The sequence below is a fragment of the Gymnoscopelus microlampas genome (genome assembly GCF_963454915.1).
Source record: "Gymnoscopelus microlampas genome assembly, chromosome: 17".
Taxonomy (NCBI): domain Eukaryota; kingdom Metazoa; phylum Chordata; class Actinopteri; order Myctophiformes; family Myctophidae; genus Gymnoscopelus; species Gymnoscopelus microlampas.
The window spans coordinates 14,857,095-14,885,012 of record NC_139954.1 but is presented as its reverse complement, the minus strand read 5'-3'; the positions used below and the strand labels follow the sequence as shown (position 1 = coordinate 14,885,012).

At 40.5% G+C, this 27,918-nt stretch overlaps 2 protein-coding genes across 2 annotated transcripts; one reads left to right on the top strand and one right to left on the bottom strand.

Moving 5' to 3' along the window:
* Nucleotides 1–631: 631 nt before the first annotated feature.
* cnot9 (CCR4-NOT transcription complex subunit 9) lies at nt 632–8,988 on the bottom strand. Its single transcript, XM_084084357.1, has 8 exons — nt 8,534–8,988; nt 7,271–7,450; nt 6,326–6,441; nt 5,216–5,325; nt 4,704–4,813; nt 4,462–4,560; nt 3,578–3,669; nt 632–2,968 (listed from the first exon to the last, which is right to left on the bottom strand). The coding sequence occupies exons 1-8, from the start codon at nt 8,549–8,551 to the stop codon at nt 2,800–2,802; spliced, it is 894 nt and encodes a 297-aa protein (XP_083940483.1). The 5' UTR covers nt 8,552–8,988; the 3' UTR covers nt 632–2,799.
* Nucleotides 8,989–12,265: 3,277 nt separating this feature from the next.
* Nucleotides 12,266–15,444, top strand: tmem37 (transmembrane protein 37; the record flags this gene model as incomplete). Its single annotated transcript, XM_084085353.1, has 2 exons — nt 12,266–12,274; nt 14,761–15,444. The coding sequence occupies 2 exons, from the start codon at nt 12,266–12,268 to the stop codon at nt 15,442–15,444; spliced, it is 693 nt and encodes a 230-aa protein (XP_083941479.1).
* Nucleotides 15,445–27,918: the final 12,474 nt, after the last annotated feature.

Sequence of the window (27,918 nt, the reverse complement as noted above, 5' to 3'; positions counted from 1 at the left end):
AAAAAATGACATTTTTGAAACCATGCATTTCTAGCAGTTCACAACATGACTATACATCAGTTGTTTTACCTACTGCCTGCATACGATATTGCAAACTTCACCCAACCACCCTAATGTACTTCATAATTACATTAGATTGCACTTTCCTGTCAGGAAAGCAGACAAAAACACAATATACACTTACGGCACAGCTCGTCTGGGGATCCATTTTGTTCACAAATGCAGGGTTTGATAGTGAATCTTCCTTTGATCCAGGCACACTGATGGCAGACTCATTCGTTCATGGGGATAATGGAACCTGTGGGAGAATTACCCACTAATGTACCGGTAAGAGTTGAAGCCAACAGATCGTTGAATGTAGTCCGAGCACTCCATCGGTGTGTAGTCAGCATACTCAATATGCTCAAAATACAGTAAATATCATTTGCATTCACTTTTGCAGCTACAGAATAGTGTAATATATTATTAAACGTACATTTGTTAAAGTCTTCCCTGTATGCGACAACTGATTGTCAAACAGAACACATCCAGTCCAAAGGAATGTTCAAAAACTCTTATTATTCAAACACAAGCAGCATAATGTAACAGTTTTCTATTGTGGAATGTTACAGTATGGCGCACCGACAAGAGAAAGAAAAAATATTTTTTTTATTTTGATTCTTATCTCGGGAGAAGAATTACTGGCAGAAAATGTGGTATAAAAAATACAGCTGTCCAAAAGCATATGTCAACCTTTTATACAACTGCATACCTCTGTACACCTGCATTAGCTTTAGGGTTTCTGCACCACCATGGTTTCATGCTTGAGCCCAAGTCAGACAAGAGTCCTGTTAAGTGTCTCTATGGGAGCATCTTTCTGAGGTTTATGCCACATGGAGACTGACATAATCACAATCACAATGTAAATTTTACAGTCTGAGACTACCATTATATGTTACTCTGCCACTATTGAGTGTGTGTGTGTGTGTGTGTGTGTGTGTGTGAGACAGACATTGGCCTCTAGTTTGAGGGCACCAAGTGTTTTCCAAAGAAAGGGGAAGGAGGACATTTCTTTTGCTAGTTATGGCTGTCATGTTCGCACACAGGGTTGCGAAACATGTACATTGTCAGTGGAATACTGCTGACAGATCCACATCAGCATGCCTCCACAGTGACCGTGTAGGCCCACAATGCGCTGACAAGAGACGCCATAAGAGCCTGAACTGGGAGAAAACACTGCTTTGGGTAGTTATCAAATTTAATTTAGAAGACTTTGGGTTAGAGTGTGAGAGAGAGGGAGAGCGTGTGTGTGTCGTTACAGAAACCTCGTATCTCCATATTTCAACTTAGTTTTTTTCCTAAATTAATATCCTACTTCCTTAAACTAGTGTCACACAAAAGCAGAAAAAAAACGTGCACTGCGGTGCGTTGTACATCCGCTATTTTAGATTTTTTCTTTTGAAGTGGTGAAGTGTGTCTGTAGGTTTTATATTGAACAAATGAAAGTATTAACAAGAGCTTGTGGCTAAATAATAATTACATTGGATCAATTGGAACACAGGTTCCTTTTCCCCATTTCTTTAAAAAAAACTAGCAGTTTTGGACATACAAGGTTTCCACCCGACAACAATATATAAAACCAAAGGTCAGTGTACACCCCTCAACATTAGTGTCTAATTATTGGTTCATAATATTGTTTTTACTTAATAAGTTGCCTTTTTTTCACATGAATAGACATCTTAATGCTATAGCTACAATGACATTGTAGACAATTTTGTGCTTACAAATTCGTGTCAGTTTGCGGAAGGCCCTTTCCTGTTTCAGGAATGACAGTCCTCCCCCCAAGCCGCCCACACTCCCCAATACAGAAACTGTAGAGATAAGTGCAGAAGAACTTGACTGGCCTGCACAGAGGCAAATATAACCTTTTCCACTATTCTGGAATGGCTTTCCATTTTCCAATTTAGTCGTTATGCCAATCCTGGGGATTGGCATAACGACTAAATCGGGGGGATAAAAATAAATTGCAAGTACACAATTGTCTAGAATGTCATTGTAGGGGGTGCCACAGTGAGAGCACATTCCACATTTAATATGGCTAGTCCTACACAGCTGACCCGGGTTCAAATCCAACCCAAGGCTCTTTGCTTCATGCCCCCCCCCCCTTACACTTGTCCTGTCTCTCTGTTCACAGTCTCTATCCAAACAAAGCCAAAATTCTGAAAAAGTCACCAACCAATCCGGATATGCAATGCCTTTTCACTTCAGCAGTGCATAGCTATGTAATAAGGGCACTAATTAGGGGTGATCACACTGAGACGCTTTGCTAGAAACGCATCGCAAGCAAAACCATTATTTTCCTATGGTATAGAGGGCGCCTGACGTGCGCTCCTCTCTTGGACAATGGGTCACATTTTTCGAGCGTCTCTTAAACTTGCACATTTTAAATATTATGCCAATTTGCACCGCTCCTTCCTGTTTTGATATCTATAGATATTGTAGGAATGGTGGGAAAATGGCAAATACATAAAGGATATTAGACTCAAGACTCAATGTCTACTTGAATCCATTTTCACTGATTAGATTATCACTCGGTTACGAATGCAGGTCCACTTCATAGATGCACAACAATGTTTTGCTCGGAGTGCTGTTTTGCTAAGGCGTATTTGAAGCGTCTCTACTTGTAGCGATGTGTCTCAGTGTAATCACCCCCTTAGGAACACTAATTACAAAAGGTGTCCATTGACCTTTGGTCATATAGTGTATGTGTATGGGTAACATGTGTCTGTGCATTGTCGACATGCACATTCATCCACATCATCATTGTGTGGCTAGAGGGATGCCACGGGCGTCTGTGACCTGGCCTTCTTGGAGGTTCTTCACCAGCTGGGCCAGCCAGCGCTTGGTGGTGGTGTCATCCTTTAGCACCTGGGCGAATGTACTGTCCTTCAGCTGGTCTGGCAAACACTGGCGCAAGGCTTCTCTGGCTCTGTACAAGAAAGAAAGAAGTGTCAATGCGTCCAAAAATGAAAGTGCATGGTGCATATTTTCTAAGTAACACATTTCAACATTATGTCATTTTCTCAAGCATTCTGAACATAGTAGTGTTTTGAATTAAAATGTTGTAGTTTTATAAATGTGTGTCTCATAAATTATGGTTTGTGTCAACACATTCTGCACCAATGTCACAGCTCTAACTTCATGAATAAAATGTATCCATTAAAACCGGGAAAGAATCCATGTCATTCTAGATTTTTGCATTGGCTATTCAAAAATAGCAGATATACAAGCTCACCAAGCGTGAGTGTGTGATAACTACTGATTTAGAAGGCATTTGTAGAATCTGCCTCAGGTGTTAATCACCATTCACACCAATTCTGAACTTTGAAGTCTAAACTCAACAGTGAAATTGTAATAAACCGTTCAGAGGGAAAGCAGTTTAGAGCAGTGATGGCAGGATAGCAGCTTGGAGGGGTGTAGGAATATTCTACATTGGTGTAGCGACGAAACTAACACTACATGGCTGCCTCCTAGTGGCACAATGACACCACCTCAATCAGATGAGCACGATAGTCCCAACTGAGTAACTCTGACCTACCTGAGATTATCTGAGAGGCGGAGGTAGCAGCGTACAACGTGCTTTAACAGACGTGCAGATGGCTCTTTAGAAAGCTGAAGCACCATTTTCCCCTGTAAAGACAGAGAGGAGAATCAATACATCAAACATACAGCAGGTATATCATAAAACACAAAGTGACCATCACCATCTGTACCACTAATGTGAAGTTGGCAGCGGTGGCCTAGTGGTTAGAGGGGCGGCCTTGATACCGGAAGGTCCCTAGTTCGATTCCCCAATTCATCACATCAATCATGAATCACCGCTGAATAGCCCTTGAGCAAGGCTTCCATGCAGGGTCCGGCTGGAAACAAGTTTCGTACTTAGTCCGACACCCTGGGTAAACAACAAACTTTGCTTTGCTTTGGCACACAAACACTAAGTTGCAAACTGACTTTTCCAAGCCTGTCACAATCAGAACATTTTGGTTGACAGTTAATTGTCATACAAATAATTGCGATTAATGATTTAATTGAGTTGTGGGCATTAAACATTTGAAATTATACACACAAATTACATTTGTTTACCTTTTAGGATATGTAAACCCAAATTTCAGAGCAGATTTGTCAAAAAACTTTCAGAAAAGGGCTAAAATAGCCCATCTACATACATGTCACCACGAGATGCTAGCATTTTCAACCTTAATGGCCCTAAATGTCCAAAAAAGGATGCCAGGTGGAAAGTTGTTAACCGAGTATGGAAAACAACATGGAAATAATGATGGCAGTATGACATTTCGGCCAAGTCCATCCAGCCGTTTTTATATAGATGAATGGAAATGATTCTAACAATAATGCAAAAAATAATTGCTTTAGTTCAAATAACTGCAGTCAGACGATTATGTAATAGCTGACAGGCCTACTTACAAGGATCATTGCCACATGGGAGAAGCGCTCATATGTCTGACATATGTAGGCCAGACCTGTGTCATCCAACAGGATCTTCTGCAGTATGAAAGTAGCAACCTGTAGGGAAATGTTCATTAGTTACACAAAAGTAAAGGCAAGAGGGCTATGCAATAGAATGGAAATGGAAAGGAAGCAGTAAATGGTTTAGTGATTGTCTTTGCTAGTGTACACACTGACAAACAGCTGAAATAGACACTTACTGTTTTGGAGAGTTCGCTGCCTGACTCCATGATGCGTAGACAAAGTGGGATGATTTCAGTGGTGAGGAGGAAGTTAATCACTTCTTGTTCATCGGTTTTGACCAGTGCACCTTTTGTTAAGGAAGAAATGACTTTTTTAGTCACTCTACTGAATGAGTGAGAAAAATGTTGTGTGATCGACCCACAACGTGATTTTTCTATGAATTAAATGCATATGTATATACACGTACGAAGCTTTGTGTATTAGGATTCATATTGCATTGTACAGTATCAGAGAAAATGGGAGCATTATATTTTTAACCACAAAAAACTGTGTGGGCAAGAGGGCTTCCAAACAGGTCTCAAAAGCATAACAGATATAATACGAGAGAAATATTCATAAAAGCTATGAAGATACTTTGTTCTCTATGTAGCTTTAATATATTCCGTTTTTGCATGCAAGGAACTTCCCAATATTATTTTTTTCAATATACTGTAATGCTACTCTAGTTTTGTGGAAGAAAATACTTTACCTATGACACCTAGGCTGGTGAGACGCAGGTACTCAAATGGCCTCGTTTTGCTCACAGTGTGAAGGAAGGGGTAAAGGAAAAGTGGGATGTGAGCAGCAAGAAACGCCGACCTGGTGAAAGACATGCAGTATGTATTAATTTGAACAAGATATCACTAATACCTCATTTACATTTATTTCTGTGTTTCCCCCTTAACTCATCAATTTAACTGCTGCCAATTCCAAGCTCATAGCGCAGCACTGAGCTTGTAGATCTGCTATTTTTGAAAAATCGTGAGAATTTGTGCAAATCTTTCAATATATATATTTTTAAAGCGAACATTTGTAACTCAAATCATTGCTTCTGGGGGGGTCCCTGGAACAAAATATTTAAAGATGGTGGTCCACGGCCAAATACATGGCATTTTGGGGGTCCTTGACATGAAAAGGTTTGAGAACCACTGGTCTAGAGTAGACTATCATGCTCCTCCTCTAATACACATGGGGTCTCCAAATTCTTATTTTCACTGTGAGGAATTTCAGTAATAGTAATAGGGCATAAGTTAACGCACACATAGTTAGGTTTGTGTTATCCCTGCCAGATTTCCCCCACAGATCAACCAGCAGGGGTCAGTAGTGTAGTGACAAGTAAACGATCCCTTGCTGCCTTCAAGTTCCCACAGCCGAACAGTGCACTGAAATTCATGTTCGTAGCGCCTGGGACAGCCAGAGGGACTATTTCAGGGTGGAGAACCCGGGTCTCTGCACAGCACTCGGATGTCCTCACATTTACATTTTAAGCATTTACTGCACCTAATGCCTTTATCCAGAGAGAGATGGCAAATGCCACTGTAGAATGAGAACATTTCTGGACTTCAAACATTACAAGTAGACTAACTACAGTATATGAGGAATGGAAAAGTGAAGGATATATGCAGTGTGGATAACAAGCACCAATAACATTTGATTACAATACAAGTTCTTCAGTGGAAACGAATTGCCATGGTTTCAGGCACATGTAAAAAAAGAAATCCTCAACGCCTACATGGCAAGCACATAAAGAAACAATACTGCAATACTAAACAACGTTCCATGGTCCCCAATCTCCCCGTCATTACAAATGATTCTGTACCTGGTTTCAGGGTGTGAGGCCACACACTGAAGAAGTGCCAAGGCATTGCAGACTCTGTTTGATTGGTGAGCTGTCAGCGTGGGAGGGTTTATCGATGGATAAATATTTACTATTTCCTAAAGAAATGAGAAACAAAAAAATATATATATATATATTTAAAATATATAAATAAGGTAATTGACAACTTACAGCTTCTAATCGCTAAATCCTTACATGGTCATAAAATACTGTAATTTGAAACCTTGCATATTGGCTCTGTCAGGTGAAAACCTCATTATGTCCAAAACTGTTACTCTTCAGGATTCAAATTCAATAATAGCAAAAGTAGCAGATCTACAAGCTCAAAATGCGATATTTGGCGCCGTGTTTCGAGCTTGTGGATCTGCTACATTTGATACTTTTGTGTGATGCTGTAGTATGATCAAGTAGGGCATTAATTTACGGTAAAAAAGTTAAAATATGGAGACAAGAGGTTTCTGCCCGACAGCGACGATATTTGATATGAGTCAAATGATACTGTGTCCAATATGATCCCCCAGTGTGTACACCAACATGAACCCCAGTTAGGTATTTGACCGAGTCATGAACCCTGTCTGCCGAGTGTCCCTGAGGACGACAAGGAATTCAGTGGGGGTTAACAAAAATTCCACGACTTTTCACGCTTTTATTTATCGTTTTAAAAATAACTTAAATAAATAAAATACGCACACCAGAATGCTCCCCTTGTGGGTATTTCTATTGGTAACGTGAGGCTCGAAACGTTACCAATAAAACACCCACGAAGGGAGCAGCATTCTGGTGTGCAGATTTTATTGTTATTTCATGTTAAATTTTGGATCTAGCACCCAGCCTAGCAGGACAGGATGTGCTTGCCTTTTGTCACTTTGTGACACCTTTTACATATAACTTATACCTTATGGATTGGGGACACAGACAGGTCCTTACCTGTAAGAGGGCAGCAATGGTACCACAGGAGTGCCAGAGCATGGGTGCCAGGTCTGGCACAGACTCCCGTTTCTTGCTGAGCTCCAGCAGGGCATTCTCTCTGGTCTCTGGGCTAGACAACTCATTGATCCATTGGTAGATCTTCTCTCTGTCTACCTGGGCCAGGGCTGTGGTTACAGCCTGTACACGTAAACAAACACATTGTGGGATGTAATTATTTGGAACCACGAGTATTATAATAATACGCATACACTATAACCAGTGGTGTAAAGTAACTATGATCATTTACTAAAGTGCTGTACTTCAGTATAATTTTGAGGTATTTTTTACTTTACTGGAGTATTTCCTATTTTCCGTACTTTTACTTCTACTCCATTACATCTCGTACTTTTTACTCCCCTACAATTATTAGAAAACTTTAGTTACTTTGCAGGTTTTGATTATTATCACACAACATACATTACACACTTCAAAGCCCTATATACATTTCTGCCATTTAAAAATAGCCGATCTACAAGCGATGCAACGCTGTTACAAGCTTGTAGCTCTGCCATTTTCAAGATTTTTTATACATTTGAAAACTTGTGAAATGGGACATTCTGTATAATGAGTACTTTAAGTACATTTTGATATGAATACTTTTGTACTTTTACTCAAGTAAATTTTTTATTGCAGACTTCTACTTGTAACAGAGCATTTCTACATTGCAGTATTGATACTTTTACTTAAGTAAAACATTTACTTTTCCCACCACTGATTGTAATAATAATAATACAACAGATACACTATAACATTGGTTCTCAAAGTGGGGTCCGGGGACCCCCAGGGGTCCTTGAGGGAGTTCCAGGGGGTCCCCAGCTAAATGATAGATTAGGCACCAAATGGACCCTTATGGGTCTGTAACTCTGAGAGTGTACAAATGGAACCAAATGGACCCATTTGTACACTCTCAGAGTTAAATTGACAATGATTTTACAATATAAATTGTGGTCCAAGTGATAGAAATGCCATTAAATGGGGGTCTGCAGCCCTAATGCATGTCAAACTGGGGGTCCTTGAAATTAAAATGGTTGAGAATCACTGCTAGAGCCTTAAAAAATCTTATCTTATGGGGGTCCCTGGCATATCTTTTGAAATGGGGGTCCTCGGGCTAATAAGTGTCAATTTGGGGGTCCTTGACATGAAAAAGTTTGAGAACAACTGAACTATAACGCAGACAAACATGTGAGACACACAGCTAGTTTTAGTCCAGTTTCCACTCACTGCTCCTGTAGCCAGCATTCTGTGCAGCGCCTGGATATAATGGTCCCCCGGAGGTTGTTGATGAGACCCTATTGTCAAATGTCGGCCCCGAACAGCAACAGCAACACAGCTTTACACTTTATTTTTAATATGATTATTATTTAAAGTGTTTACACTACAGTAAAAGTAAAACTGATTGACTGCAACATACACACGTCAAAGCTAATGGCAATAGCTAACGTTAGCCGCTTGCTAAAGCTGAACAACACAATGCTAACAGAAACGCGCGCGTCTACACAACCAAAGAAGACATTTTATACACCGTTAATTCCCCTAGCTTGTTACATAAATGTCTTCTTTTTTTTAATTAATTCATAGAGATATAATAATAACCCAGCTTAAATAACGCAGTCACGACTTTTTGTTTTGTTCATATTAGCAGAGAAAGAAACAACCAACCGAAGGATCCCCGTCATGTCAATTATCCCATAGGTCGTAGGGATATACTCGCATATTCGCACTGTGATTTGTTGGTCTATTTTCTGCTTGACCAATCACAGCGCCCCGGCATTCCGGGTTATGGGATCCAGAATCGGGTCGAGTGGAGGAAATAGCCGATCTACAAGCTCACAATGAGCTCCGTTCCGTGAGCAGAAATTGGACTTCCGGTTTTCGAGCTAGCAGAAATAAGGTTTCCGGCTGCCTTCAAAATAAGATCGTAAATTTGTTTATGTTTTTTAAAAGACACAAATCTATTTTAAAAATACATTTATGATGTATGCCTTTTAAATGGCTCATACTAAAACACTTCTAAGTGGCAAGTTTAAAAAAAAAAGACACAATTGTATTTAAAAAATACATTTATGTACCTGTACAGTATGTCTTTTTAAATGGCTTATACTAGATCACTTCTAAGTGCCAGGTTGTTCCAGTTTGAAATTGGCTATTGACCCCCATTAAATGTGCACTTAGCACTGTTTTGCACTTTAACTGGATATTGATTTGTGTGTGTTACATATATGTATTGTTTTTGTATTGTTTGTCCATTGTTGTAATAATGCTGACTCTAGGCCAGGTCACTCTTGGAAAATGATGATGATATAATATTGTTTATTGCAGAAGCAAATAAACAATGATAAAAGAGACCACAAAATATGCTACAAATCATAATAGTAGATAGTGCAGGTGAGATAAAAAAAAAAAAAAGGATTTGGGGTTTATAAAGTTGATCTCACCTATTTAAAAACTAAAATACAATACAAATACAAATGTAATCAGAAAAAAATCATTAAAAATGTATATTATTTAACAACATATATACAACATGGAAACACAGCATAAAAAAAGATAGAGGACAGAAATATTAGTAGATTTGTAGTGTGTGTGTGTGTGTGTGTGTGTGTGTGTGTGTGTGTGTGTGTGTGTGTGTGTGTGTGAACTTCTCCATAACTGAGCGCCCCTAAACTTGATAGAAAATGGATACAGACCAGTACAGAATGTTGGTGAACATTTGAGAGATAATTTGTAAAAAAAGGAAAGTGGCAGGCCGCCCAGTGCGGCCTGAGGTAAGAAAAGTGCCATTTTCAGACAATACTGGACACTGGACAGGAGACGGCTGTTGGTGCCAGCACTTTTGACATACGCACACGTTCAGGGAGACCCCCCCTCTACAACGCCTCACTCTCCGCTAAGCCAGACAGGTGTATTTGGAAAAGTGGCGGGCCGTCCAGTGAGGTCAGGGGTCAGAAAAGGGCCTTTTTCAGTCCATAGACTTCACAAATTGGGCACTGGACATGAGACAGCTATTTGCCAGGGCACATGTGACATACGTACGCGTTCAGGGAGACCCCCTCTACAACTCCACACTCTCCGCTAAGCCAGACAGGTGTATTTGGAAAAGTGGCGGGCCGTCCAGTGAGGTCAGGGGTCAGAAAAGGGCTTTTTTCAGTGCATGGACTTCACAAATTGGGCACTGGACACGAGACAGCTATTTGCCGAGGCACATGTGACATACACACGCGTTCAGGGAGACCCCCTCTACAACACCACACTCTCCGCTAAGCGGGAGAGGTGTATTTTGAAAAGTGGCGGGCCGTCCAGTGAGGTCAGGGGTCAGAAAACAGCCATTTTCAGACCCCCTCTAAAACATTTTTGAAATAGTGAAAATAGACGATTTGCATGCAGATATACGTCAGAATCACTGACAATATACGTCAGTGCACATTGTGCAAATAAGTGTCAATTGGTCACCTGGTAGTACACTTTGCCGACTGGGACTGTACGTGTGGGACTGGGACTATTTTAAAATAGTTAAAATAGGCGATACAAGCTCACAATGCGATTTACAATTTAGGCATTTAGGCATTTAGCAGACGCTCTTAATCCAGAGCGATTTACAGTAAGCAAGGTAATACATCAAATGCATAGAAATAGTAATCTAGGATCATATGTAAACCAAGAATCATCAGTCTAACAGCTTCCTATCCCCCCAAAACATCTATAATCTCTACATTGAAACTATTCAAACTATAGGATGGCAGGTCAACAATGGCCTGGCATCTGTCTACATAACATGGTATCTAATTACATTTTAGCCTTTGCATAAGCCTGCAAGCCTGCAATGCGTTGCTGTCTTCTATTTTTGCACATTTGGCACTGCTGCTACAGATTATCATACATGTTTTAAGAGGTTTATCATACATACCATTCCATCTGTACTTTAATTTTATTTCTGTTATCTATAATTTTAAAAAGACATTGGTTGTGTTAGCACAGTCTCTGTAGAAACAGGTCCCAACATTTCACTGCTTGTACCTGTATTGAGTAAGTGACAAATAAATCCCTCTTGAGTTCTCTTTGAAAATGTCACACATTTTGAAATGGCTCGCATCCATTACCTGATTGATATTAAGCTGGTACACATGTAATAGACATGCCACTAAAAGTATGCACTTTAAGTTTATTTTCATTCATTATTTATTATTCTTTATAATTGTGAATGTTAAAAATTGTGGGGTTCTGCTATAGTCACTTACAAAACGTATACACTATTGTAAAGGGATAGTTCACCCAAAAAATGACTTATTTTCTATCAATTACACACCCCATAAAGCCTTGAATTCATGTAGATTTTTTTGTTTTTGTTGCATTCCTAAGCCAATAATTTGTAGCTCCATAAAGAACCTCTCACTCCGCTATACAGCTCCGAGATGAGGTTCTATGTCGTCCTCTCCCAGGATCGGTCGAACGTCCGCCAAGGCTCCGCTGTTTACCCTTTTGTAAACGTCGTATCCCAAAACTAATGGTAGATTCCAAATCTCACGGATGTTTTAGGTTTGGACCGGAGCATAATATTTTAGGTCCTGGGCCAAACTACCCGTTTAAATCGCTTATTTAGTCAGCCTGTGGCCATGTTTCCCATTGTAGCCAAACCGGGAGCAGTACTGGCAGCAGACGTAGGGGGGTTTTCCGGGTTGAATGAGAAACATGGCCACAGGCTGACTAAATAAGCGATTTAAACGGGTAGTTTGGCCCAGGACCTAAAATATTATGCTCCGGTCCAAACCTAAACATCCGTGAGATTTGGAATCTACCATTAGTTTTGGGATACGACGTTTACAAAAGGGTAAACAGCGGAGCCTTGGCGGACGTTCGACCGATCCTTGGAGAGGACGACATAGAACCTCATCTCGGAGCTGTATAGCGGAGTGAGAGGTTCTTTATGGAGCTAATAATTTGATAACCGGCGTAAAGATGCTAATGGTAGGAGACGCCATTAGCTGCCGCCGGTCATCATATAAAACGCATGGTTTCTTTTTACTCTAGAGGATACTCTTATTCTGAAGAGATCGTCAACCGGAAGTCTTATTTCTGCTCCGTTATTTCTGCTCACGGAACACAGCTGATCACAAGACGGTCGCAGCTCGACCGTCACGACCGTCATGGATGAACTTCAACATGGTGTTTGCACTTTCTCCATATTTGGCTCCTACATCTACATAAACGTTCATATTTCAAATATAAAGTGCTTACCCTACGGCCACAAATGTTAAAATGATGTTAGGGCCCGCATAAGTACTCGTATCTTGCGTATTGAACAATAAAAAGTATTTTAATCCGATTGGTGGCCATTTTCTTATTTATTATGTATTGGAGTGCAATACACCTCTCAACCGATGGGGTCGCGTAGTTGAAAGAAAATACGGAGAAATGGCCACCGATCGGATTAAAATGCTTTTTATTGAACAATACGGAACATACAGGTTTGAGTACGGGGCCCGAACATAATTGTAACATCCGTGGGCATGGGGTCAGTACTTTATATTTGAAATCTGAACGTTTTTGTAGATGTACGGGCTAAAAAGAGAGAAAGTGCACCAGGTTGAAGTTCATCGACAGTCATCATGGTTCAGGGCTAGGAAAACTCCAAAATAATGCCTTGTGTGCAAGACGTTATGTGCCGACTCATTGGTCTGTTTTAGGAATTTGAGACTAAACATTATTGCTTTGTTCAAAGTAGCCTAAATGGTTCTCAAATTCCTCTTTCTTTTGAAACAGATTAGCATCGCATTACCAACATGCAGAGCTGCCAAGTCTCACCCTTTGAGAGTGAGAGTCACGCAATTTACCCTCTTCACATAGGCTATATTGTTTGATGGCAATGACTGATACAAATGAAAGAAGACCCTAAGACAGCTAAATAGATAATTTTACATTTTAAGAATTGCGTTCATGTGTGCGTCCCTGATGAGTCTCACTCCTAGATTTTCCTGAAAGTTGGCAGCCCTGATTTTAGTCAAAGTTGAAGTTCCCTTTGTGCGCACCTGCAAGTTGACAACAACTAGTGATGGAAGAAGTACTCACATTTTGTAGCCTACTTAAGTAAAAGTATCAATACCCTATTGTAGAAATAGTCGGTTACAAATACAAGTTCGGTATTCAAAATGTACTTGAGTAAAAGTACAAAGTATTGGCATTAGAATATTGATTGATTGATTGATTGATTGAATACTTTGTTTAGTAGTTTGCACAAAAAAAGCACAGTTTGAAAGTAAATTGAAAGTACAGTTCAAATACAAGGTCAACTAAATAGGATTAAAAAGCCCAAGAAAGCCATTGGCTTGTTTCAATTGGGGTCCTTTTGTACTCAATGTACTTTTGTACTCAATTCATAGTGAATATACTTAAAGTACCAAAAGTACAAGTAGGCCTACTCATCATTATGCAGAAGGTCCTATTTCACAAGTTTTCAAATGTATAAAAGTCATTTGAAAATAGCAGATGTACAAGCTCATAACGTTGTGAGCTTGTAGAAGTATATAAAGTTCTGAAGTGGTTAATGTATGTTTTTAATAATAATAAAAATCTACAAAGTAACAAGTAACTAAAGTTTTCAAATAAAAGTAGTGGAGTAAAAGTATAATATTTGCCTCTGAGATGTAGTGGTGTAGAAGTAAAAGTACAGAAAATTGGAAATACTCCAGTAAGTAAAAAATACCTCAAAATTGTACTTGAGTACAGTACTTGAGTAAATGTACTTAGTTACTTTACACCACTGAGTAGTAGTCTAAATGTAAGTCAAAATATGGTGTGAAGTTCACGCAGTGAACTCAATATGCTTCACAAAAAATAAATAAAACACATACAGACTGGTGACACATTAAAGGGGGAAGGGCGAATAGATGCTTCCACACAGATGGCTACTGCGTGCAATATTGTTCTACCTCACCTAGGCAGTATTTTGCAAGCAAATAAGGGGAGATAGCTTTGCTACTGCAATTATATCCCCTAGTGTTTGTAATAGGTGCACTCATATTTTAACCACTAGGGAGCACTGTACTGCTTTCAAATACAGAATACAGTACATCAGTGTCTTAATTTCTCTGGCCTCTCATAGCCAGACAACTAGTCCCCTATCTCTGAATGCTACATAGTCTGGAATTACCCCTGAAAGCTGATAACAGGAAGTTGTCATGTTTGTCATTTCCATTTTCTAAAATATATTTTAACATATCTTGCTAAGCAGCAAGCTATAAATGCTTTTGATTAATTTGATTAACCGTACATTGGGACAAATTTGCACGATTGAAAATATCAAAGGGAAGTTGGGGGGAGGTGGGGCATCCGCTTTACTCCCGAATCATTTTCAGCACTTCCGTTGCGCAGACTGTATGACGGAAGCATTTTAAAATTGGGCAAGTCAACAGTCTGGCTCGAGAGACTATCATTTCTCTGTCGTTTATGTCCAGGTGACTTCCACCTCACAGAAGCAGCATCGTCGGCCAGACATCCTTGAAGTGCTGGTCAGGTGCCTGATCATCCTGTGCACGGCCCTGGCCATCATCCTTTCCTCCATAGCTGTGTGTGACGGCAACTGGCTTCACACAGCAGGCGGACCCACGTTTGGCCTGTGGCACTTCTGTACCACAGAGGAAGTGGTGGCTGATCCGGAGCCTGGATGGAGTGTGAGTCAAGGAGCTCTCAGACAGCCTTGGAATAAGGATCACCCAAGCCCAGCAATGCTTAGCTACCCTAGTTGCACCACCCAGTTTGGTGAGTCTGGAGTCACTGGAGCAGAGGTGGGCCTTGGGCTGTGCCGTTCGCTCGTCACCCTGGCCGTGGTGGCTGCCTTCTTTGGCCTGGAGCTCCAGGTGATGTCCCATGTGAGCGAGGGCCTGGACGCGGCTCGGCGGTGGCGAATGGGGTCCGCTCTTGTCCTGGTGTCGGCGGCCATGTCAGCTCTGGGTGTGGCGGTGTTTGTGACACTGCTCTGGGAGTTTGCGATGCCGATGGGCTTCACGATGGGCTTCACCCTCACCTTCTGGAGCCAGTTCACTGCAGTCTGTCTCTTCTGCCTGAATGGGATGGCGGCCCGACACATCGGTCATATGGATGTGCCATGGCCACCTAGAGAAAGCCTGGAGAATTGCTAAAGGCTTCGCCTCTGGTTGATTGTAACCTGAAGTGATGTTATCTTTGGAGGTGGATCTGTGTCAGTTTTACAAACAGAAAAAAAGAGTTGGTAGATGTTAATAATGTGTTTTGCTCAATTAAATGCTTTAACATTTGAAGTTGGCACCTGTTTTCCCCCTCTATCAACAATGTATTGTGCAGAAGATAGGAAACTCTTTTTTTGGGAGTAGAAAACCCACGTTTTCTTAACTATGACATACAGGGCATAGCAGTGGTGGCCATTTTCTGGTTCCACTCAGAAAAAGCTAATGCATTTTTCCCATAGAGATTTCCAAAAATATTTATATCAATTTTAAGCCTAGAATCAATTCATCCAGGGTCCTGGTGAATCATGACCATAAAAAATGTGATTCTGTGAAAGCGGAAACAAGGAAAACAAAGGGTATTTATTAAATATAGTATATCATATAAGTAAATATTTATTTATTTTTCTTACCATTTTCTTACCATATACAGGAAGTTTGACCTCTTCATCACAATTACGGAAAACTCAAAGAGTGGCGGTGTACTAGCAGACATACCTGACCCACAGAAGGAGCCACTCTGCTTCACTCCATGCTACATGGACCCTGTGGGACAGCCAACCCTAACAGCTGTCCGCGAAGCGGCCCTGACATCTAGTTTATATAATTACAGTACAAAATACAAAGATCAGTCGATATGAAAAAGCTTAGATGACGTTAAGATCCATCTTTCTGCCGTGTATACTCAGACCTAATACATGAATCAAAGCAATAGCATGACTTCTGAAGTGTGCGTGCGTGCATGTGTGCGTGTGTGCGTGTGTGCGTGTGTGTGTGTGTGTGTGTGTGTGTGTGTGTGTGTGTGTGTGTGTGTGTGTGTGTATTTGGCTGCGGACCCCCATCTGAAAAGATTTCATACCAGGGAGATTTGTGTTTTTAAACTGTTTTAAAATTATTCCAAATTGTGTTTTTTGAAGATAACAGATCTACAAGCTCACAACACGTCGCATCACAACTCTTTGTGAGCTTGTAGACCTATTTATAGGGTTAAAGTGGTTAAACTAATTTTGATGCTATATGACGTCATTTTGCTGGGGACCCCCTGGAACCTCCTCAAGGACCCCTGGGTGTCCCCTTTGAGAACCCCTGGCCTATTTACTGTAATATTATACTTTACCCAAATATAACTTATTACAATTGACAAAACAGTAATAATATTATTTATTAATCCAAGTAACTGTGAGTTACTAAGCTACATTTTTTTTGACTGAGAAAAGTGAAACAAGAACAGATCTACAAGACATCATCAACATAATGCAGAGCAATTGTTATCTTGTAGCCTGCCCTAGATGTAGATCTTTTCTCTAGTCTAAAGCATGTGCCCTCTCGGCCTCTCATAAATGTATAAGCGGGCGTTGCATATAGCAAAAGTAGTAGACCTAACAGGGCATAGCAGTGACGGCCATTTTGTGGTTCCACAAATTGGAAACCCATTCATTTTTCCCATTGAGATTTCCTAAAATGTTTATATGAATTATTTTAAGCCTGGAACCAAGCCATCCAGGCTCCTGGTGAATCATGACCATAAAATATTTGATTCTAAGGGGGAACAAAATATTTTGAAAACCGCAAAACAAAAGGTATTTATTAAATATAGTATATAATATGCAACCCGCAGAAGTTGCTCAGGTAGTGCAGCTCATCCAGGATGGCACATCAATGCGCGCTGTAGCAAGAAGGTTTGCTGTGTCTCCCAGCACAGTGTCAAGAGCATGGAGGAGATACCAAGGGTCAGTGATGGTCTGGGGAGGCATATCCTTGGAGGGCCGCACAGACCTCTATGTGCTAGCCAGAGGTACCATGACTGCCATTAGGTACCGGGATGAGATCCTCAGACACTGCTGGTGCAGTGGGCCCTGGGTTCCTTCTCATGCACGACAATGCTCGGCCTCATGTGGCTGGAGTGTGTCAGCAGTTCCTGCATGACGAAGGCATTGATGCTATGGACTGGCCAGCCCGTTCCCCAGACCTGAATCCAATCGAGCACCTCTGGGACATCATGTCTCGTTCCATCCACCAACGCCACGTCGCACCACAGACTGTCCAGGACTTGACTGATGCCCTGATCCAGGTCTGGGAGGAGATCCCTCAGGAGAACATCCGTCGTCTCATCAGGAGCATGCACAGACGTTGTAGGGAGTGCATACAGGCACGTGGAGGCCACACACACTACTGAGCCTCATTTTGAATTGTCTTGAGGAATTTCCACAGAAGTTGGATCAGCCAACAAGCTATGTGCTTAACTGAGCTATCCAGTTTAGTAGACCTTGTATTGCGAATTTGTACTTCCATGTACTGTTATGTACTGTCATGTACTGTTCTCATGTCTTACTAAATAAAGTACATCAATCAATCAATCAAGCCTGTGATCTGATTTTTCCACTTTTATTTTGAGTATGATTCTGAATACAGACCTCCATGGGTTAATGATTTTGATTTCCATTGATCATTCTTATGTTATTTTGTTCTCAATGCATTCCACTATGTAATGAATAAAGTTTTTCAATTGAAATATTTCATTCATCGAGATCTAGGATGTGTTGTTTATGTGTTCCCTTTATTTTTTTGAGCAGTGTATATATTCCAGCGTATGTACACTAAAGTACCAGTAGCCTACATGCGCCGGCCCCGCGGCTGCGCGGAACGTTCTTGACTAGGAACTACTAGAAGCAGTAGGGTGAGCCGGTGAGGGTCACGAGTTTCTCCACGGGCACGTTGTGATCGCGTCTACGTCATCATTACCAGCGGAGCAACAGTTTGGCGCCTTTTGGAGCAAAACAAAGGTAAGAGGCTTGTCAACATCGCATTTAACTGGTTAAGTTTTACCCATATCATATTGGTAATTGAATTTGAGGAAGTAAGCAAAGAACTATCAAATACACCTGCGTTCTCTCAATTAGGAGGAGCGATCAGGTCCACACAGCACACACACTAATGTTCTGACAACGTCAATCTTTGCTCTTTCGTACGATTGCGCGAAAATAGCAGATCTAGAAGCATACAAGGCATTGCCGATGCGAGCTGTTGTGAGCTTGCAGATTGCTTATTTTCGGCGCGCGACACCGCGGTGTGAAGAAGTATAGGCCTACATCTCGTTTCACTCGAAAAGCACGACGTGACACAAGTGAATGTACGTATTAAAAGTAGATTAAACTAATGACAATGACAAGAGTCATGACAGCTGCCATCACCCCATCTTGTAGGCCTGCAAGAATCATTTCATATTTCAGAGTCCGACGCCATTAACTTTAGTGGTACCTGGCCTAAAAGTAAAACATCAATGGCTAACAACTTCAGAGATAACCTGTCCACATTTATTTGGAAATATAGTGCTCAAAGGTGCCCAGTCTAATCCAAAACGGGATATATATTGTCACTGCTCAAACTGATAAAACAAAGTATTAAACACAAAGGTGTTTACAACGGTGGAGTGGTTTTCAAATAAAAGGTCATTCGAAAGATACTACCCTACTCTTCTAGTAGCTAAATGGCATGAACCCAGTCACTGGAAAATATGTCATAAACAACAACAGCCTAGTCCTAGATACCAGGTAAACAATCAAAGGTTTCTGATTTATACACTCATTTGTAAACTCTCAGTGTTAATAATAATAATAATAATCTTTATTTGTATAGCGCTTTTCAAAAACAAGTTTACAAAGTGCTTCACAACACAACCCACAACAGACAGTGTGGGGAAAGCAAAACAAAAACAGAAAAACAAGACAGACAGTTCGTTTAACAAATACAACAGCAAAGAAAAGCAGAGGACAATAGAGGCCATACAATGGAGTCCTCAGATGGGTAAAGTGCTCTTACTGTAGGTAAACGCCATTCTAAAAAAGTGGGTCTTAAGACGAGTTTTAAAAATGGCCAGTGAGGTAGATTGTTTAACTTCCAGAGGGAGATTATTCCATAAAAGTGGAGCCCTAACAGAAAATGCTCTACCCCCTTCTGTGACCATATTAGATAAATTTACCTCAAGCAACAGCTGGTCTGATGATCTTAGGTTGCGGAAAGGGATGTAAGGGGGCAAAAGGTCAGAGATGTAGGCAGGAGCAAGGCTGTTTCGTGATTTAAAAACAAACAATAATATTTTAAAATCAATCCTTAAAACCACAGGTAGCCAGTGTAGTGAGGCCAGAACAGGGGTGATATGGTAAAATCTTCTGGTTCTAGTAAGCACCCTAGCTGCAGTATTTTGGACTAGTTGAAGGCGGTTGATGTTTTTCTGAGGGAGACCGGAAAAAAGGGAGTTACAGTAGTCCAGGTGATTTGTGACGAAGGCATGAATGAGAGTTTGTGCATCAGAAAATGTAATGAATGACCTGATTTTTGAGATGCTCCTTAGCTGGAAAATGGCAGATTTTGTGATGTTGGAGAAATGTTTATTAAAATTGAGACTCGAGTCAAAAATGACACCAAGGTTTTTGGCCTCCTTGGAGCATTGCAAACCTTGGGCTTCAAGCAGCAGGGATACAGTGTCTCTGTGTCATTTTGGTCCAAAGACAATTACCTCAGTTTTGTCTTTATTCAGCATTAGGAAGTTGTTTGACATCCAGGATTGAATGGCAGTGAGACAGTTAAAGACCCGTAAGTGTCTATTTGGACCCCTGGTGGTCCCCAGACACGATGTTGAGAATGGAGGTGGATCATGTCCTGCTGCCCTTTATTTCCTTGGAGCCTTAGGTCATCACTAGTGTTTTGAACTGGCAACTGGGTGTGGGCAGCAACCAGAAAAAGACCATTTTGGCAGGGTAAAGACCAGGCGTGCTATGTCTCATTCTCGATCAGTTGAAGGGGTTTGAGTATGCCGGGAGACCAGCAAAGGGGCGGTTTCAGTAGTCAAGCCTGGAGATGACTGAGGCTTGAATAAGGAGCTGGGCAAACTCCAGTGATGAAGGGTCTGATGGGCCGGTACGATTTATTAACATTTTATTTAATTGTATGTTATTTTCCTCATTAACAAGGTAAAGGTAAACCCTGTCTGTAGTGAAATTAAGCCAATTTTGCCAGTGTGCATGTAGGATACAAGTTACCAAAAGTGCACCAGGAACAGATTCATACTATCCCTCCGAGCAGCACGCTGTTGTTCATGTAATTAATCATTAATAAAGTAATGATTATAGGTGATCAATCATCACCACAGCTCAGTTTAATATCATAATTGAATTAATTGTGTCATTTTAAGGCGATCGGGTAGCTTTAGTCATTTACCTGACTTAGCTTGCTAAGAGCAATCTGTGTTTCTTGCCTAAATGAGCTGATCTACTGTAGGCTACAAGCAAGGCAACAACACGTCACTGTAGATCATCTCTTTTAGGCAAGCAACAACATTGTAAAATTAAGTATAAATTAGCTTTACTGTGTGTCTGGATGATGCAATTTTCATAATCAACAGCGGTGGAAGAAGTACTCAGATGTTTTACTTAGAAAACTAAACTAAGTAAACTAACAGAAACTCACATTCTGTTCAGGGTTCAAAGGGCTTGAATTCAAACCAGTAAGTGAGTAAAAGTAGTACAAATGTATTGGCATCAAAATATACAAGTACTCACATTTCAAAATGTGTCAAATGTAAAAAAAAAAAAATAGCAGATCTAAAAGCCCACGTGTTGCAAGCTTGTAGATAAGCTATTTTTGAATTACCAAAGTATAAAATAGGCCTTAAAGGACAACTTTGGTTTTTTACAACCAAGGTTTATATTTTAGCTTGTAATTAAAGTAAATAAATGATGAGTGTAATTTTTTTTTCATTTACTGCTTTCTATAGTTTTAGCATTTTTTGCGATATTTTTTACAGTGGGCGGGGGCATTCTGTCCGGTGGCTAAATATGCCTTTTTTACACAATAAAAAAGGTCCGGCTGTCTGAGATGGCCAGATGTGAGTTATTGGGGGCTAGAAGAGCTACTGTAAATAATAATAAAGAAAACGCCGGGTTATTGTGTTAAAAAAATACATATTTAGCCACCGGACAGAATGCCCCCGCCCACTGTGAAAACACTGTAAAAAAGATTGTGAAAATTGCTAAAACTATAGAAAGCAGTAAATTTAATTTTTTTAACACTCATCTTTTATTTACTTTAATTACAATCTAAAACATAAACATTGGTTGTAAAAAACCAAAGTTGTCCTTTAAGTGGTTAATGTATGTTTTATATTAAGATACATGTGCAAAGTAACTATTAAGTAACAAAGCTGTCAAATAATGGAGTGGAAGTATAAAGTATAACATTGTGGAAATATAGTGGAAGTAAAGTAAACGTATGTCCAAAAATGTACTGTAGTAAATGAACTGCGTGCGTGTGTGTGTGTGTGTGTGTGTGTGTGTGTGTGTGTGTGTGTGTGTGTGTGTGTGTGTGTGTGTGTGTGTGTGTGTGTGTGTGTGTGTGTGTGTGTGTGTGTCATTTGTAAGCGTGGTTCCCAGAGCTCAAAATAAGTGCATCAATGATCATCAGTTTATGTCAGTCTTTCTTGTTGACATGTGTATACACTATGTCACCAGTATGCTACTGCAGTGGTAGAACACCCTTTGGTTTTCTTACCTTAAAGTCTAGAGATTTTAAACTTCATAAAGGATTGTGTCCACAAACATGTTTATTCCTGTGTGCAGCAAATGTTGAAATGTTTTCAAAAGGGAGTACTGTGTATTTACACTACAGTATGCTGGAAACATCAGCAACCTGACAAGGCATTGAGCATCTATCTATTCCGGGCTATATCAGGTGGCCGAGAGTTGTAACTTTTAAATAGTTTCAGCAGGCGTTTGGTAGCTCTGGTCCATAGCGCTAGCGAGTTCTCTCTTAACGCTATGACTGGGACTGTATTTCCTCATTGAATCGGTTTACGATATCTACTCTTCAGTAAAAGTAAAGAATATACATTCACTAGCTACACTACTGAAACAAAGGTGGTTTTATGGTATTGAAAGCCTATTCTCTGTGGTGGGAGACAGAAGCCCTCAGAACCCCACCTTTTGTGTAAGATTCCCTTTTTTGCCAGGAAATAAAATACATGCACCAGATGGGAAAACCTCTATTCACTCAATAAGGCCACCTACAATCAATCCTGCATTTTCTATTGACCAACTAGGGAAAGAAACAAAAGGTTTGGTGGACACACATTTTAAAGGGGAGAGGCCAGGGCGCCCTGGCTTCCAGTCATACCTTCTTTAGAAGTACAGTCATGATGACCTTGTGCTTTCAGACTGAGCTGACCTGTTCTCCTCCCTCTTGTGTTGTCTTGTCAGAACGTGGAGGTGGACCCTGCTGTAAAGAAGCTGTTGAATCATGGATGCGAAGAGTCTCAGCGACAGACTCGCGGCGGCACGCGCAGTCATCTGCAGCCCCCCTCAAAAGACGCCTGGTCACCTGGACACGATATTGCAGGTGCAGTCTCATAAATAATTGTGTCCCTAAAAACAGATTTGTACTCGTACAGGCAATTCGTACCAACCAGTAAATCAAATTTGTACTCGTATGAGGCAATTCGTACCCAACAGTTTGTAAGTGTAACTCAGATGTGTACTTCGTACACATCTGAGTTACACATCTGAGAAAGTGCAATTCGTAACTCTTATAGTCAGATTTGTAACTATATCAACATTTGTAACTCATATATCAACCTTTGTGTGTCAAATACATTTTTAAAGGAAATTTGTGACTAATTTGTGACTCCACTGATTAGTAGTCATTATGAGACTCTTTTACCTCGCTGTTAAGTCATATGATTCGTAACTTGTAAAAAGAAAAGTCATTTGTATTTGTGTCTCTAAATTTACAACTCATATATCAACATTTGTGTGTCAACTTAGAAATTATAAACGCAAATGTAGCTGTTTATGTCCACGAATGTGTGTTCTTTGCTAATTAACAGGGGCGCTTGAATTACAACTAAGTTTTGGATGTGCACTTGACCTCTGCTGGTGTTCTGATGGTCATGTTCTGGCCATATGTTCCACAGATACTTATTTCTATCCAGAAAGTTACATTAAATAGTGTCCCAGCGGTATTTGGCCAGATCTTACCCACTTTCAACCTAGCATCAACATTTTTGAAAATAGCAGATCTACAAGCTCTCAACAGATATTGCTATGTGTTCTGAGCTTGTAGATCTGCTTTACGTGTAGATTTGAGCTCTCCATAGGTGTGTGACAGGAATTCACAAACTAGCCTAGCTAGCTGTTACACCACAATTGTTGACCTTTCTAAGTCTGTGACCCCAGCAGGGGTCAACAAATGAGCCATCATCTTTCTGTTCCTCTCTAAATACCTGTATGTTTCTGTGTCACAGATGGACCATGAACGCACGATTACGATCATTGCCGATCCACGGAAGCCTCCCCTGACCCTGTTGTTGATATACCGTTCACTGCTGACACACATGTACAAGGTGGAGCCCGAAGTCATGATTGAAGACTCTATGCCCCCAATGTCCCATGCGCTAAACAGTTGCCTGTACACAGCCGGCCAGAAACCTTGTATCATCGACTTCCAAGTCCTCGGCGCGGACCTGAAATTCATACTCCAGTGGACAAATGGTAAGGCTACCAAGGAAGATGACTTATGAAGATGGTTATGATATGCTTGTGTTCCCAGGTGTTCAGCATTGCTTTTGAGGATACGATACGTGTGTCCCTGCTTTCTTAAGCTGGGCTCACACTACAGTAGTTTTAAAATCTTAAACAATTTTGAAATCTGGTTGCATACACACTACAGAGGAGAATCGTATCAGATTCTCATCTCTCTTAAACATGCACACACTATAAATTGTGAAAATGTGTGCAAATCTTTGGATATATTATTTTAAAGCGAACATTTTTAACTCAAATCTTTGCTTCTGGGGGTCCCTGGAACAAAATATTTTGCGATGGGGTCGACGGCCAAGTACATATTTTGGGGGTCCTTGACATGAAAAAGTTTGAGCACCACTGATATAGAAACATACGTTTTTCAGAAAACTGTTGGGATTTAGAAGACATTTGTAGAATCGGCTTCAGGTCTTAATGCGTTAAGACTGTATCTTTGAACTCCAAACATTATAAGATAATCTAGTCAGATAATAGTCTCTAATAATAATAATAATAATATCTAGACTTTCAGAGATCTACGCCTACACCTACTAATCAAAACGTCTGGCTATGCAAGACTAGTCAGTTAATTGCTTTCGATCAGCCTCGAACGGGGAACGCACACCTGATTCTCGTGATGGAGATTTATCTCAAGTTTACAAAACCACTCCAGTGAACTGAGAATTATTATTGACTGATGCAAGTGTTATTGTGTTTCACTGACTGGCTCAGCTCTTTACCATCTTACCCTCTGCTCTGCCATCCAACAGTCGTCAGCCCAAGGAGGATATTCCTCAACTTTAAGTACGTACCTCCAATGGTCACGGTCAAGGGTGAGGCCAACCTGGCGCGTTACTTGTTCCGCCTAATGAACCTGTACTCCGGCGACCCGGCCCAGGATACGCTGGTCGACTGCTGGGTCGACAAGGCGTTCCTCCAGTTGGCCAGGGGTAGCGCCAGCGAGCGGGCTGCCATGATCCAGGACCTGGACGACCTCCTGGGCCGTGAGGCGTGGGTGGCGGGATCACCGCTGTCTCTGGCAAATATTGCCTGCTATTGTTGCATCCTGCAAAGCAGAGTGGCCACCGCAAACCTCCCAGACAACATACAACTCTGGCTCAAGGCCTGCGACAACCAGAGCTTCTTGGGGTTTTACAAGGGGTGGCTGAAGATGCTGCTGCCCTGAGAAGTGTCCCCCTCCGCTCTGCATCTTTGGCGGTGCCGGAACTGTGTCAGTTTTACAAACATCAGAGTCAACCTTGAAGTTGAAGTTGAAGATAGCCCGAAGGTTCTAGAGTTGAAATGCACTAAGGGAAAATGTTATAATTTTCTTACATTGTAATGTTCTGAATACAATGTCATGTTCTAAACACAATGCTACTTTTGGTTTGCAGTGTTCCAAAAAGCCTGTGAATCGTTTTCTTTTTCTTTTTGTTTAATTTATTTTTATTTTGTTCTTTTTTTAATGCAACTTTTAACACAAATGATTGAATGCAACTTTTAACACAATTCGTGTTGATGTATTATTTTTCTTGTATTAATTCTCTTCCTTTTTTTTTTACTTCTGAAATGTATTGGCGACTTGAAGTGGTGTGTTCATGTTTTGACGGTATTTTTTTGGTTTGCGTTTCCCATAACATTAAACAAAATATGTTTTTATGGATGGGGAAGTAAAAAGAAGACCAGAAAAATGTGCTTGGGCAGATTTCCTTTATTCCACCTCTTTGGTACTGTCCACGCCGTGGAATGAGAGGCCGTCCCACCTGCTCCACATTCTGCCCTTGTCTCTGCATTAAATGGTGCATAATTACAAAGAGCATGTGTCTCTATTCTGCGCTGTCAAATGGGAAAGGTTTTCTACAGCACCCTTTGTATATAAACTTGTTTCTTGGGGGAACCTTGGGGGATGTTCATACTGTATTGTGATATGTTCAATTAAACGCTTTAACATTTAAAGTTGGCACCTGTTTCCCCCTCTATCAAAAATGTATTGTGCAGAAGAAAGGAAACTCTTTTTTTGGGAGTAGAACATCCATGTTTTCTTACGTAAAAAAAACTTTGAGAATCCCTGGCCTATTTACTGTAGTATTATACTTTCCCCTAATATAACTATATTACAATCGCCAAAACAGTAATATTACAGTTATTAATCCAAGTAACTTGGAGTAACTAAGCTAGTAAGTAAGTATAGTAATATTATAGCTTGTAAAGTAACTTACTAGCAAGTAATAAATAAGTAATATAGTATTACTTTTTAACTGAGTAATACGTAACTAGTAGCCCAACTATGGTGGTGTGTTGATCTATAAATCTATAGAATTATATATTCCAGAGTATGTACACTAAAATACCAGTATATGAGGCGGCTGCACAGAAGGTTCTTGACTAGGAAGTAGAAGGAGTAGAGCCACGAGTCTCCACGTTGTGAACGTGACTACATCATCACTCATCAGCGGAGCAAGAATTTGGCGCTTTTTGCAGCAGAACAGGTAGGAGGCTTGTCAACAACGCATTTAACTTGTGTAAGTTTTACCCTTATCATGTTGGTGAGTCATTTTCAGGGAAGTAAGCAAAGAACTTATCAAATACACCTGCATTTCTCTCAATTAGGATAGCTGTCAGGTCACCACAGCACACACTATATTCTGACGAACATTTTTGCTGTCGTACGACAGTGTCGTGTGCGCGAAAATGGCAGATCTACAGGCACACAATGCATTGCCGATGCAAGCTGTTGTGAGCTTGCAGATTTCTTATTTTCGATTTGCGACACCGCTGTGCGACGACGTATACATCTCGTTTCACAAAAAAAACGTGACCAAGACAAGTGACGTTTCACAAGTTCACGTCAAGTACACGAGTAAATGTATGAATGTATGTATTAAAAGTAGATTACACTGATGTAATGACAATGACAAGAGTCATGACAGCTGCCACAGCCCACATATGGGCCTACATACAAGAATCATTTAATATTTCAGAGTTCAGCGCCATTAACTTCAGTGGCGGTATACACGGCCTCAACACCAATGGATAACAACTAGAGAGATACTGTACGTTTCATAACCTGGCCAAATGAATTTGGAAATAAAGTGCACAATGGTGACCAGTCTAATCCACAACGGGATATTGTCACCTCTCAAACTGATAGACGGTGGAGTGGTTTCCAAAGAAAAGGTCATTCAAAAGATATAGCATTCTTCTGCCTATACACATACGTCATATCATAATGTGAGCGAATAGAGGAAGGGGATCAACGTCATGTGATTCCCTTGTTTGACCCGGAGAAGGGTCAAACAAAGGTGCTTATTGGTCAAAGATCCGGGTGTGTCTCAAAGAATACAAAATAAGGCACTCTTCTGGTAACTAATTGGCATGAACCCAGTCAACAAACACAGGACAATTTGTCATAGTTGCAAAGAAAAACAGCAGCATAGTCCTAGATACCAGGTAAACAACCAAACTTAGCATTGGCATCTATCTAAATGACTTATGTAGTTTTGTTCTTGTTAATTTAGTTTAGTTTAGTTAATTAAAAAAGAATCAACATCAGATAAACTTCATGAGGATAACACAATAAAGTCCAGGACTTGAAAAAGAGGAGAGATCCGAGCACTCAAATAACGGATAACTGAGGAATAACGGACTCCTCAGTTATTCTTTGAACGCTCGGATCTCTCCTCTTTTTCAAGTTTTGATTCCCGTTGATCCTAGAAGCACCAATCTACATTTTTAACTGAACTTTTATCTTCATTGTCTGAGGCTCTGAGTACCTGGTTGATCTCTCTCTCTCAAAGTCGAGGACTTACAAAAAAAAAAAAAAACTGTTTAGGGGAAGCTA

Excerpts from the sequence above, each read along its gene's own strand:
- cnot9 (XM_084084357.1), bottom strand. Across the intron at positions 4,814-5,215 it reads CACCAGCCTAGGTGTCATAG|GTGCACTGGTCAAAACCGAT; the intron begins GTAAAGTATTTT and ends CCTTAACAAAAG. Across the intron at positions 3,670-4,461 it reads CCCATGTGGCAATGATCCTT|GGGAAAATGGTGCTTCAGCT; the intron begins GTAAGTAGGCCT and ends CTGTCTTTACAG.